Below are 14,130 nucleotides of genomic sequence, written 5' to 3'. Positions count from 1 at the left end.
GCCCGTGCTCCCTCCTGTTTCCAACCCATCTCCCAGGTCTTGTTCCCCACTTACCTGTGGGGTTTGTCCCCTGTCCCCGTCGAACCTAGTTTAAAGCCCTCCTTACTAGATTAGCCAGTCTGTGCGCAAATAAGGCCTTTCTCCTCTTCGAAAGGTGAACGCCATCTGTGCCTAGCAGTCCTTCCTCGAATAGCATCCCGTGGTCGAGGAAGCCAAAGCCCTCCTGGCGACACCATCTTCGCAGCCAGGCATTCACCTCCACGATGCATCTGTCTCTGCCCGGGCCCCTACCTTCAACAGGAAGAATTGAAGAGAATACCACCTGCGCTCCAAACTCCTTAACCCGTACTCCCAGAGCCCTGTAGTCACTCTTGATCTGCTCAGTGTCACACCTCGCAGTATCATTTGTGCCCACATGGATGAGTAGCATGAGGTAGTAGTCAGAAGGCCGGATAATCCTCGACAATGCCTCTGTAACATCTCTGATACGGGCCCCTGGCAGGCAGCATACCTCCTGGGATGAACGGTCAGGGTGACAGATGGGTGTCTCCGTCCCCCTCAGCAGAGAGTCTCCAACCACCACTACCCTACGTTTCTTATCAGTGGTGGCAGCAGACCTCCCAGCCTTAGGGGTACGAGGCTTCACCTCCTTAACTGTTGGGGGTGATTCCTTCTCTCCTGTATCAAGAAGAGCATAACGGTTATCTTTTACCACAGCAGGAGGGTTTGCAGCAGGGGTGAAGCACTGCCTGCTGCTAGAAGTAACCAGCTGGCTGTGTCCACCCTGAGCCTCCTCCTCCACTGGTGTGTCAGATACACCCTGAGGCATCTCCTCCTCCACTGGTGTGTCGGTAGTTCTGTGAACTGGGACAGCTACATCAACTGTCTCCACATGGATACTGTCCAAGAATTGCTCATGGATATGGATGTTCCTCAGCCTAGCCACCTCCTCCTGTAGCTCTCCCACCTGCTGCCTGAGAGATTCCACCAGTAGGCACCTTTCACATTGGATACCACCCCCAGCCTGGATATCAGTAAGTGGAAATTGCAAGTTACAGTCTTTGCAAGCCCACACCAGAATCTGGGTAAAAGCATCCATGCTTTGGTGCTCTGTCTGGCTACAGGCGCAGGTGGAGGAGACAGAAGCAGTGCTGGCACAGGTGTTGCGGGTCCTCCTCACCATTGTAAGCCTCCCTCTGTCAAACTCTCTCAAATTCCCGTCTGCAGCTCCCTGTCCGCTCTGCTCTGCCGTAAACAGAAAGGTTTTGGATGTGGCTCAGTTTATAGGTTCAGGAGACCAATGGATCACAGATGAGACGGACAAGGGACCCCCACTCCCTTCCTACTCCCCTTCCGAACTCCCTTGCAAAACTCCCTGTTAGCAGCTCCTGGTCGCTAAGCTCCCTGGTCACTTGTGCGCAGCTTTATAAAGCCCTGGCCTGGGTGAATGCCCCGCCCACTGGTTAAGGCTCAGCCAATTACCAGAGGCTTCTAGCTTTCAAACCTTCCTGGTAGCTCCACCTCCAACTGCCAGCTTCAGCACACGGTCCTTCAAACAAACAAACCAAGCAGACTGACAAACACAAGCTCAGCACACAGCAAGTAACCCCCAAACACAAACACAAACACTGCAGACAGTCAGTCATTATATTGCTGCTGCTGCTGTACAAGAAGAGAAAGGATTCTAAAACAAAAAGTGGCGTTCATGAGTGATGGGGGCAGAAAAACAAAAGATTCTCACTGACAAACTATTACGCTTAGTTCCCTCCCTCGGCATGTTCTCTCAATTTGGTCACTAGGCGAGGTCTGACCTATCTACAAAATTGTGTGACCAGATACTGATCAAATAAAACATCATTTTAGAGTACTGGAAACTCAGAAAAGCATTGTAAATAATAACCTACCTATTTTGTTCATTCTTAGTACTAAAAATAACACAACAATATACTGGAAATTTAGGAAATGTATTTTTTTCTTACGGTGTACAGAGGACCTAATTCTGCTCCTTGTCCACTACAATTGGTTAATAACATAGTAAAAACATCCTGATTGATTAATAACGTATATTGGTTAATAATTAAATCACACAGTGTTTTAATATCATGTGCTGCAAAGAGCTGCCAGAGACACAGTAAAGAGCAACTTGCAACTCACAAGTCTCAGTCTGGGTATCACTGTCCTACATGCTTCCATGGAGGCAGCAGATAGGCAAATGAGGACAGAATTGGATTCCAAATTTCACCCCAACGCAAGTTAGTAAATACAGTTTCTAGACTTCTGTACTTCAAAAGAAGTCTGCTAAGGGAGGCAATGACAGATTATCAGCTATAGTCTATTGCAGTGTATGAAGAAACAACCTCAATAAAAATTTAATTGCAACCTTTGTCATTTGTTTTAGTCAAGTAAAAGTGACTGAGGCTATTGAGTACTTGGAAAAGTTTGTGACAGTTGCCAAGAGTGCTCAGCTAAGCCGAAGTCTAGTGGATGCATGCATATCCCTTGGAGATATTTACAATGAAAGAGTAAGTATTAATTATAATGATGATGCCCTACAGTTGATTGTAATTTAGGGTCAAAATCTGTGTTATTGTATGAGAGACTGTCCCATCAGAATCTGATGAATGTAATGATTCATATAGGAATTTCTCCTATATTGCCAAATGACTAGTGTGATACAGCATGGCCAGAGGGCAGCAGGAGAGGGTTAGAAGGGAGCCTTATTCCCTGTAAGGGGAAAAAAGTTTGCTATAGATTAATCAGAGCACCTGAAGGCAATTAGAGCACCTGAAGCCAGTCACATGATAAAAACCCCTGCTTCAGACAGTGTGGGAGTTGGAGCAGAGAACAGTTTGAAGGAGTTAGAGCAGAGAGGAATTGGTGCTGGAGCAGAGAACAGTTTGAAGGGAAGCAGAGGACAGTTTGGAGAAGTGCTGCGGTGAGATAAGAAATCCAAGACCCTAGGTAAAGGGACACCTGGCTTGTATAGAAGGAGGGCAGGAAGCCCCCCACAAGCTGAAGGGCAGGAAAGGGAAGTAGCCCAGGGGAAGGAAGTGGGCTGGGACCTGGAGTAGAGGGCAGGCCCAGATTCCTCCCTCTCCACTCCCCTCCTCTAGGACACTAGTGGGGCAGTTAACATTCCACTGCAGGGGCAAGAAATGGTGCCCTGAACCCTCCCCAAAGAAGAGAAGGCGTGAGACCCATCAAAATAGTGCCGGCAATTTGCCACACTAGGTATGGATGTGAACTGGAACGCCAAATCTGAACACTTTTTTGGATAACATTAAAATGTGTTCCTAAACCCAAATCCAAATTTCACAATAAGGATGTAATTCTGTAATGAGTCAAAAACACCAAATCCAAACAACCCCTGTATTTCAACTCTGTCAACAGTCTGGGTCCAGATGTGCAGCTTGGGCACATCTATACAAATTAACAATTAAATCACAACTAAATATCTGATAGCATACTACTGTACAGTATAACTACTGCTCTTTGAAGATTAACAAATGGACAAATAAAAATTCTAACCTACTAGACTGGTGGATATTTAAATCTTTTAGCCTAATTTGCTATGTGTGCTCTGCCAGCATAATTCGGGAAGTAACTTCTAGTAGAAGAAAGTCCTCCAGGAGAGTGTATCAGTAGTGCAAAATCATCTTCCATACACATGTGCTTGCGTGCATGCACACACATTCTACTTAATGGCCTTGATTTGGTCTGTGCAACCCAGGAAATAGAGCTGGACAAGACAAGGTTGGGGTACCCATGAAATATGCTTATTTAACATATCTCCCAGACAGCTTCCTTTTGAACTAGACCTGATATTCAAAACTTTCCTCTGGTGAAACCTCAAATGAAGGCACTAGCTGCCTTTCTTTCCATGTAATAAAAGCCTCTGCCAGTGCAGCTGCCCATGCAGGGACAAATAAAACTCAAAAGAGTATTCAGAAAAAAAGTATTTGATGCCAAGTGTTTTAAAAACATTTCTGAAGCTGAAATGATACATGGAATCATGTTGAAATAATAAGTAATAAAAGAAAATTGTACCCATCTTGCTCAGCCCTGCTAGTTCCAGAAGGTGGGAAGACACTTGCACCATGAATAAATTCTATATAAAGATTGAAGATGAAGTTTTAAATTACTAAGAGCATTTCTGAGCTGAGGCTACCATATTGCTGAAAAAATGAGGGAGCTCTATGGGTATGCAGCAACCATAAATCTGGCATTTCCTGACTTTTTCAAATGCTTGATTTGGTGACCTAAATAACATTCTTTTAATTTATTCTACAGGCTACATGTCCACCTTAGAAATTGCAACCCCCAAGTGACTTTTATGTTTTATCTTATACAGAATTCTCTATACAAGGGTTACTGTCCTGTGGTGTTGCTTAAGCAATGAAACAAAGTCTGTGCTGTAATCTTTGAATTAACCTGGGGCTTCAATATTACGATATTCTCATTTAAAGATTTTCTCCTTAATGCAAATGCAAAAGACTCTGCTTTTATAAAAAATAATCTTGAAAGCGAAAGAATTTTCAAGGTACATAAGAAATATATTTTAAAATGTACCTTTATTGTAGTTTAGTGGATTTGGAAGTCTGAATAAAATAGGTTTAGATCAACTGTAGAGTTAAATATTTCCCCTCCACAGTTCAGGCAAGTGTTGCAAAATATTTAACTCAAACTCTGGTTAATTGCCATTTACATTCTTCTGCCATCATGGCTGATTACCAACTGCATTCAAAGTGATCGTCTGTAACAACTAGCCTTCTCCTACATGTTCTCCTTAAGTTCTGTTTGTGATATCAGAATTCAAAATTGATTGGTGTCTCAGCACTGAATCATGATATCACAAAAATAAAGAAATACAGAGAAAGAATATGACTTTTAAATATTCTTGGGGATTTTTGTAAAATATGTCACTTTAAAAATATGGCAATATTTCTTTAAAACGAAAAACATATAGTGAGAGCTCACTGCATTATGTTAAATGACATTCTTTTCAAACTGTCATTCTGAAACAATGTACAAGTCTCCTAAAATTAAAAATACTAAAGCAAAAGCATGTATCTGCTCTCCAGAGTTCTTTCCTTCATTTGGTTTATTTTTAAGGGATGTGTTACTTTTCTTGTTACCGTTATTGTTGTTACTATTTGGTTTTAGAAATCATACTACTTGAAACATCAATAGCAAATTATATTTCTACTTGATAGGAAATAGGGTTTTATTTTAATGGTATATATCAAATAACATGTAGTTTAACTAGCCTTAGTTTAGTATTAGCTCTTAGCATAAACATAGGAGTGATTTTGCAAGACTAAACAAATTCTGAGGATTCTAAATCCTAGTTAGTCTCAACAAAAATTGAGGAAGGGACTGTCCACAGGAAAATAGTGCTGGCTTATGTGAATGAAAAGAACTCTCTGCTCCAATATGCAAGCCAGGTTGCTACTTCTATCACTGAAGTATTTTTTCTAGTGATTGGTGGGTTTTAAATCATATCCCATTAAGCTGCATATTTAACATCTGAAATACACTTTTCCTTTTTACAATGCTGACCATGCTCGTGAGTTTTTGTATGCATAACAAAAAAATCACATCTACCCATAGCTCCTTCCCACCAGGAAGCCCTCTAAACCTCCACAGTCTAATCAGACACCACAGTTGCACAGGGGAGTGGAAATCTTCCAGGAGAGACTTAGTCAAGTTAAAAGTAAAGGGGTCAAGCAGCTGACATCTCTGAAAAAGACTCGTGTGCCAGGAAGGATGTACCCAACAAGGGATGTAGCTTAATCCACAGGGCTTTGAGGAATGGAAACTGATCCACTATGGCTGCTAATAATAGGAACATAGGAATTGCCATACTGGGTCAGACCAGTTGTCCATCTAATATGTGTTCTCAGTCAGTGGCCAGTTTCAGCTGCTTCAAACAAAGACACAAAATGCCTGTAAGAGGCAGTTATATAATAATTTGCCCCCAGGGAAGGTTTCAGTCTAACCACACTAGTGAAAGATTGGCTTATGCCCTAACACTTGATCCTTTATATCCCTTCCAAAACATTTATCTATTTTTAAAATATTTACAATTACAATTTGGATATTCTTGTTACTCATATCAATGTCCAATCTCTTTTTTAAATCTAAAACTCTTGGCCTCCATGATATCTTCTGGCAATGAGTTTCACAGGATAACTCTGCACTGAGTGAAAAAAATATTTCCTTAAATTAGTTTTGAATTTGCTGCCTTTCAGTTATATCAAATGCCCTCTTGTTTTTTGTTGTTTCTTTTTGTTTATGAGAAAGAATCTTCCCAATCTATCTTTTCTGTACTATTTGTTGTTTGGTGTGCTTTAATCATGTAGTGTCTTATCTCCTGTCCAGTGTATGTAGCTCAGTTTTTCTCACTCTCTCTTCATAGGGTAGTTTTTTCATGGCCCTAGTCATTCTCATGCTATATCTTTGAACCTCATTTATTGCTGCTATATCTTTTTTGAGGTGAAGTAAATAGAACTGAGCACAGTATTCCAAGCAAGGGCATACCATTTATTTATATAATCTCGCATTATAATATTTTCAGTATCCTTTTCCATCTCATTCCCTATACATCCTAACATTTTATTTGGTTTTATTAATATATTATATTTTATTTTTAAGGCTGCTGCACATTGAGCAGATGTCTTCACTGAGATGTTCATATGGATGCCTGGCTCTTTTTCCTGAGCTGATACAGTTAATTTATAACCCAATAAGTGTTATAAGTAATTCAGATTATACCCTCCAATGTGCATTTGGCATTTTTCAACATTGAATTGCATTTACCATTATGTTGCCCATTCACCGACTTTGGGTAGATCCTTCTGAAGTTCCTCCCAGTCTTCGGTGGTCTTGACTAACTGAAATAATTTTGTGTCCTTTGCAAGTTTGCCACTTTACTACTCACCTCCTTTTCCAGATAATTAAACAAACAAATTAAACAACATTGATGCAAGTACAGAATCTTGTGGCACCCTATTTTTTAAAACTATAGGCGTGCCACTTGCTACCCTCTATTATAGTATCTGATTTTTATGAGAGATTCCATATATTTGCTGGAAACTCAGCACTTCATCTGGGCCTGGTGATATATTGCCTTTTAAATTGTCAGCTTGTTCCAGCATTCCTTCCTTAGACACCTCCATCTCAGTTTGTAGTTCATCTTTATTAAAAGAAAGAAATAGGTCCAGTGTAGGCATCTCCCCAACATGCTTTGTGGTGATGACAGATGCAGAGAAATCATTTACCTCTCAGCAAGTCCTTATTTTATTTAATTACTCCCTTTACTCCCCTGTGGTGCAGACCCATGGATTGTCTCACAGTCTTTCTGCTTCTGATGTAGTTAAAGAATTACTTCTTATTTGTTTTTATTTCTTTTAGCTATTTGCTCTTCAAATTCCACTTCAGCCCTTCTAATGCCTTCTTACATATTGCCTGCTGTAGTTTGTGCTCCTTTATTTTGGCTCCACTAGTGTTGGTTTTCCATTTTCTGAAGGAAATCTGTGACTTGAATAACCTCTTTAACCTTGCCATTTACCCATAGGAGTTTACATCTTGCCCTCCTGTTTCCTTTTTTTCTTTTTTTTTTTTTTTTGTATGGAGGAATGCATGCATTCATATACACTGTTATTATTTCCTTATTTCTAAACATTTTAATTTCTATACTTTTGACACTAGGGGTTTTGACTAACTTCCTTGTTTCTTAAAAAAAAAATCCCTGTTTCTAAATGTTAATGTCACCATGCTAGTTTTTATCCTTTTCCTCTCCCAAGGATGTTGAACGTATTGAATTTCTGGTTATTGTGACTGAGTGGCTCAGCTATAATCAGAAATAGTATTTACCATTTATATAGAAGTTTACATGTTCAAAATGCTATACAAATAGGACTAATAAATACAGTTCCTCAAAGAAACAGGTAAGTAAGTCATATTATCTACATTTTACAGATTAAAAAACTGAGGCAGAGAGGTGTGAGTTTTCCAAGATTACACAGTGAATCATTCTTCTGGAATAACAGCTGTGGCTTCTTTAAGGTTGCGAAGGGGGAAGTACAAAGCACTAGGGTAAAGATGTGCTAGTTAAAAAATGTAAACCTCTTCTTCACTTTTCTCTTCCTTATTAGGGGAACTATTACAAAGCCTGTGAATATTTCAATAAGGCTTTTGAGGCAGCAAACACTCTAACTGACTTGCCCCTGGTGGATGAAACGAAGGTTTATTACGGCATCGCAAAAGCTCATAACATGATGGTGGCAGTTAACAGTCATACAGATGCTGCAGATCACGTCAGCATTGAGTACCTGCTGGCATGGAAGGAGAATAGAAGTGACATGTGCACTGACCCTTTTACAGTTGGTAAGACATTGGTTATGAAACGCATTAGTGCTGCATTGTCCTTAATGGTTAAGTAATTTTTCTTGTAGAGTTTTATTAAATTATTTGCTGAGCTTAATCCTATTGGATTACCTTTGTATTGTATGGAGGTTGGATGTGCACTTCGTTGTGCACTTATTTTAAAAAATTAATTAAAAGAGGTTTAAACAATACATAGAAAAGAAACAGTGGTAATCTATTTCAAATACGAACTCTAACATTCACAATGCTGTTTTTCAAATCATCACAATTACAGGCAAATGAGTGATGTCAGTTTAATCAAATGATGATCTGAAATGTAAAAAATCTTCTCCTGTACTCTGTTTTTACAAGAAAAGGGTTAATATAAACTCTCTTATTATGAATAAGAAATACTTTCTCAGTTCTCCCTAGCATGGTAGACTTCCTATAACCCTGAGCACTCAAGCACATTTTTGGCATCTTTGCCCACAGCACTGATATCACTTGACCAGAGGAATTTAAAAAAAGAACTTTTCCCCATTTCCCTAGTGTAATTTCTTGGATCAAATGGGGTAAATGTGGGTGAAGTGGAATGGATTTTTCTTTCACTGTTTAAATTTTCTTTAGTTTTGTTTTATTTCCTTCTGTCTTCTTTAATGAAAAGAAGAATGATCATACAGCTGTCTAGTTCCTTGTTATCTCTGGTAATCACATTTAGGCATTAAAGAGTTGATGCTATTTTACTGAGGCTAAGCCTACTGTGTATTCTCAGGAAATAATTTCCTCTGCAGATTCCTATGCTTTGGATAATATGCACCTAGAATGATCTAGGAAGGAATGACATTTGTGGCATACTACATAATACTCCCTTGCAGTAAATGTTTGGTTCTGCAAAAATGCCATTTATAAAGGACGGTGCCTCAATTTCTTTTTTACTCTCATAGGCAAAGGGTCATTCTGTATGTTTTCTTGTTTGTCCTCTTTTTCCCTTTAATAGAATTAGTACAGTTAAGTGTAATTGTAATATGTAAAAACAATTGGTTAGGAGTTTTCTAGCTGAAGTTTTTGGCAGCTGAATTGGAGACAGTTGTGTGTTGATACCTGGGCCAGCATGGGAGGTAACTGAGAATTGTGGGATGCTATGATATAATTGGCTATTTCTGCTCAAATGACCAGCAGTGAAAGAGTTAACAATTAAATTATCATTAGGTTTGAGTTCCACATCTCACTGAGATGATTATGGCAGTTCACACTTCTGAGCTATGTTAAGGATGTCTGCAGATCCAAGAAGGCAACAGCATATCTGTTTGCACTTGGGTCACATATTCAAAGTTATATATGTAACTATGTGGGCTAGATGCAGGGGGATTTTAGAGTGAAAGCTTAGATTCTTTAGCACAATTGTTTGGCAATGAGTGAGCAAACAGGAGATTCTACTGCAAACTCAATGGAATTGCAGATTGCTCAAGGCACTGATTACATTAGAACATTTCTGACTCCTAAGGGAAAGGGTCTTTGTTCTGTACTAAACAGGTTTGTTTCAAGATTCAGTTTTTGTATGATGACAGTGGTAGCCACCATGCCTTTTATCAGTTCACAGGACTGGTTTAGTGCTCTCAGCCTGAGAGGCATTCTTTCACATTTTGTTCTCTACACACAGTTTGCTTCCTGCTCAGGAATGAATAAAGTCCATCTTTACCCAGACATAGAAATTAACACTCATAGGGACCGGTCTAGATGCTTCAGTGGTTGCTGCCTTTTAGCTCCACAAGAAATATTAAACATTCAAAGAAATATTGCTTCTATAAATGTGCAGTTATGTGCGAGGGGAAGAGGGTAATTTTTCTGAGGTCTCATGGCTTCTTGCATTCATGGGAAGCCGTTACACATGCTGATAGTGAGAAACGTACAGTCTTGGCTGAGTGCAAATGGCAAACCAGAAGTTAGCAGTTCATCATCATCGAATGCAAGATTCCGTCATCTGATGGATAGTGTGTTCAAACATTCTTTAGGATTTTTTTCCCCTAAACCTCTCCAGAAGTGGTGATAGGCACTTAGGCTGTACTGGAGAGTTCTCTAGAATATCTTAATATTTTGTGTAAAGCCAGAGAAACCCAGAGTTTGCTTAAGTGTATTGTAACTTAGTGTGCCGGGTATTAAGAGCTATGTTCATGCCGTTGATTCACAACTCAGTATACTCAGATACAGTAGTATAAACTTAGATGTACAACTCAAGAGCAGTGTATTATCTCAACCATTTGGGACAGGACTCTCACTTAAATTGTATTATGAAGACTGAGCCCTGTGGGATTGGTGCATCCTTCATAACTTTCTTACAGCTGTTCATCTGATAGGGGGAAGCTAGTCTCCTGCAGACAATCTAAAAACTTTACAATCAGCTCAAGTGCTCTTTGAAGACAGCAGTCAGGTAACACTCCAGTGTAGATCTGCTTAGCTACAAGGTCAAGCACAAGAAAATGCACTGTAGGAAACAATTCTGCATCTTCATAATGATGGACTGAATGATCTAATAGATCTTTGCCACATTCTATAACATCAGGTGTCCTTGGGATTAGTGGGAGCTGGTAGGCATCCAGGTTCCCTGATTTTACCTTCCCTCTAGACTTAAGTCACAACCAGTTATTTTCCTTCCCTCTATTCCACACATACACCTCTGTCCCAATATAAGATGACTCGATACAACACAAATTCGGATATAACACGGTAAAGCAGTGCTCCAGGGGGGGCGGGGCTGTGCGCTCCAGCGGATCAAAGCACGTTTGATATAACGTGGTTTCACCTATAACGCGGTAAGATTTTTTGGCTCCTGAGGGCAGCATTATATTGGGGTAGAGGTGTATTTCCACAGTCAAAAGTTCAGAGACTTCCAAAAACAAGTTGAATAAATCCAAATTACTGGTTTCTATACTATAAAATGATTGGTTACGATCACTTTTAGTTGACTTAAAAGCAGCCAAAAAAAGACCCGACAATTTTTAGGTAAATAGTCTCAGTCTGAGGAGTTGGGGAAGACAAGATACCTATGTTGCTGTTGTGAACTCTCGTTATGGTGTTCTTCCTCTTCCATGAAATTACCTTTTTTGTAGCTGACTTCCTGCATCCACTGGAAACTGTCCCACTTTGTCATAGCATTCAAGAGCTACATTAAGAGGTGCCAAGAAGCATACTTTCAGATGGAATAAGTCTGGATCTCCCTGGGGAATCTGACTTTACCTGTCAGATGGAAGGCCTGGTGACAGAGGAAGAAAGCTGGTTCTGATGGCATGGTCAGGAGATTGGAAGATCAGAATTGAGCAAACTTTCACTGATGCTAAACAAATACCTTTCTCTTGACTGTGGAAATACACCTCTACCCCAATATAATGCTGTCCTCGGGAGCTAAAAAATCTTACTGCGTTATAGGTGAAACCACGTTATATCAAATGTGCTTTGATCCGCTGGAGCGCACAGCCCCACCCCCCCGGAGCACATGAATTTGTGCACATGAAGTTGTGCACATGAAGGTGTGTTGTATCAAGTCATTTGTGCACATGAATTTGTTGTTCAGTTAACCAATGCAGCATCTAGTCCATTGCTCCCCTGCCCTCACAGGGATGACCTCTCAAGCCTCCTTCTCTTCACCAAGAGGGTTAAGATCGTAGACAAGTCCCCACATGTCACAGAGTCCTTCTCATGCTACCCTGTGAGCAGCACTGCCTATTGGATTTTGTGGTCTGTTCACAAACATACAGAATTTCTTTTCCATCATTTGTGTCTTTAATCCTCAGTTTCCAAACATGGCAGGACATAGCACAGGTATACAGCAGCAGCAGGAGGAGCTTTCACACAGCTTGCTCTCCTTTCCTCCACCCAGCTCACCCTCTGAGTTCCTCTCAATCCAATATCTTCCCATTGTTCAGCCAATCAATTTATTAGCCCTACAGTTGCCACCAAGTGTCAGTAATCCCCACCAGTAACAGCTGATTGATTCCAATTAAGCCTACAGTCTTCTCTTTACTGCAGCAACTTCAGTGACCAGGGTGCTACAACTACATGGCAGAACTAGCCATGGCTGATGATAAAATATTTCTTAGATCTTCTAAAAAGTAATCTCCAGACCTGTTTCCTTCCTGAAACAACAGTAATTACAATTAAATGCTGTACTCTGAAATAATGAAAACTTTGTATGCAACCCTATAGATTTGCACAAAAAAGGTGCCTCAGCAAACTTGACTGTATCCTACTGAATTCTTAGCAGAAAATTAATAAATAATATATGGCTACATTTTCGTATTCATATTTCAATATCACAGTTCTCTCTGGGACAGAGTTAGAGAACTGGGACAATCACTGATTGAACCCATAGCCATTTGCCCTTTTGTGTTTATGAAAAAGGAAAGCCGCTGGTAGAATACTAACCAAAGATATCTACAGATAGCAATGTAGCCTTTCAAATAAAATCCTTATGCTGCAACCCTGTGAAGATTTGACTAGTGTGGAATTTCCAGATTTGCCTTTTCCATCTTATGTCTTATTGAAGGGATAAATGTGATTTTGAAACAGACTGATCAAATAAATGAAATAGACAAGCTGTAAAAGCTATGCAGTTATGCTCACTTCGGAGACCTCTAAGCATACCATTAGCTCGCAAAGCAGCAGTGGTCTTCTAAGTAGATGTCACATAGATCATGTTAGTCTCTAGGTAACATGAACCATTGACTCTCCAACTATCTTCACTCATTTTTATATCTTTTACAGTGAACTAAGCAAATGATAAGAGCTCTCCCCATTCTACTAATCTGTTTCAATGTGCTATTTTTCATTTCCTGCTTTACAGAAATAACTTCATTTATATTACCATTCTGAAAAAAAAGCTGTAGCAACTTCTGAGGAGATCTGTAATCATTAGACTCTGCTTAGTTTTAATAATCAGATTTGAACTTTTTAGAATTTTTAGAAGTTGAAAGATGCAATTTACTATGAAGCATATAGGCCAGATCCTCTGTTGGAGTAAGTCAGCATAGTTTCACTGAGGTCATGAAATGGTCATAACTCTCTGTGTTCTTATCTACTTCTTTAATTCTTACCCCTTTGGACATGTGAGATTAAGGTCTGAATTTGAACATTTCTGATCCTTGCTAACGTATGGGAAATGAATAGATTTCTAATGCTATTGTTTATGAATAATCTGTAAAGCTATACTTATGAATAATCTGTAAAGCTATACTGATTTACACCTACTGGAGATCTGGCCCATAGACTTCATAGTAAATTACAATCATCAGCTTCTACAAATTCTAAACATTTAACATTTGGTCATGGACAATAAGTAGATTCTGAGAACTTAGGGTCTTCCCATGCATTTTTACATGATAATGTAAATGAGATGGGTCCTCCTCAAATTGTAACGATAACACTGAAACTGTAAAGTGAATCACCAATTTAAAACAAAAAGTTATATCTGCAGGAGCAAAAACTAATATAAGCAAAAAAGTATCAAAAAGGAATATTAATCCATTGTAACAAACAATTTATATTAATGGCACCTACTCACCTCTGATTTATGACATTGGAAGCAAATATGTAAACCATTTTTTAAATGGTTTGGCCAAAAACAGATTTTCAATAGTGTGTTATGTTACAGCATACAGTAATAGCTCTGAAGTTCAAGGCATCAGTCATATCTTTGTTTATCCATCCTATTTATACAAGAACTAGGTCTGCCCGCTGCCAAGTATACTTCCAAATGGGCAATGACTGTAT

General features: G+C 39.5%; 1 protein-coding gene across 3 annotated transcripts in view; it reads left to right on the top strand.

Annotated features, from left to right (window-relative positions):
* TTC29 (tetratricopeptide repeat domain 29) overlaps window positions 1-14,130 on the top strand; it is a 191,313-nt gene that overhangs the window by 113,268 nt on the left and 63,915 nt on the right. For all 3 annotated transcript variants that reach the window (XM_050946520.1, XM_050946521.1, XM_050946522.1), the window contains 2 exons: window positions 2,399-2,522; window positions 8,157-8,388. In XM_050946520.1, the coding sequence (XP_050802477.1) occupies window positions 2,399-2,522; window positions 8,157-8,388 (356 nt within the window). The remainder of the gene's footprint in view (window positions 1-2,398; window positions 2,523-8,156; window positions 8,389-14,130) is intronic.

Source organism: Gopherus flavomarginatus, chromosome 3, assembly GCF_025201925.1.
Source record: "Gopherus flavomarginatus isolate rGopFla2 chromosome 3, rGopFla2.mat.asm, whole genome shotgun sequence".
Taxonomy (NCBI): Eukaryota; Metazoa; Chordata; order Testudines; family Testudinidae; genus Gopherus; species Gopherus flavomarginatus.
This window is presented reverse-complemented; position numbering and strand designations above follow the sequence as displayed.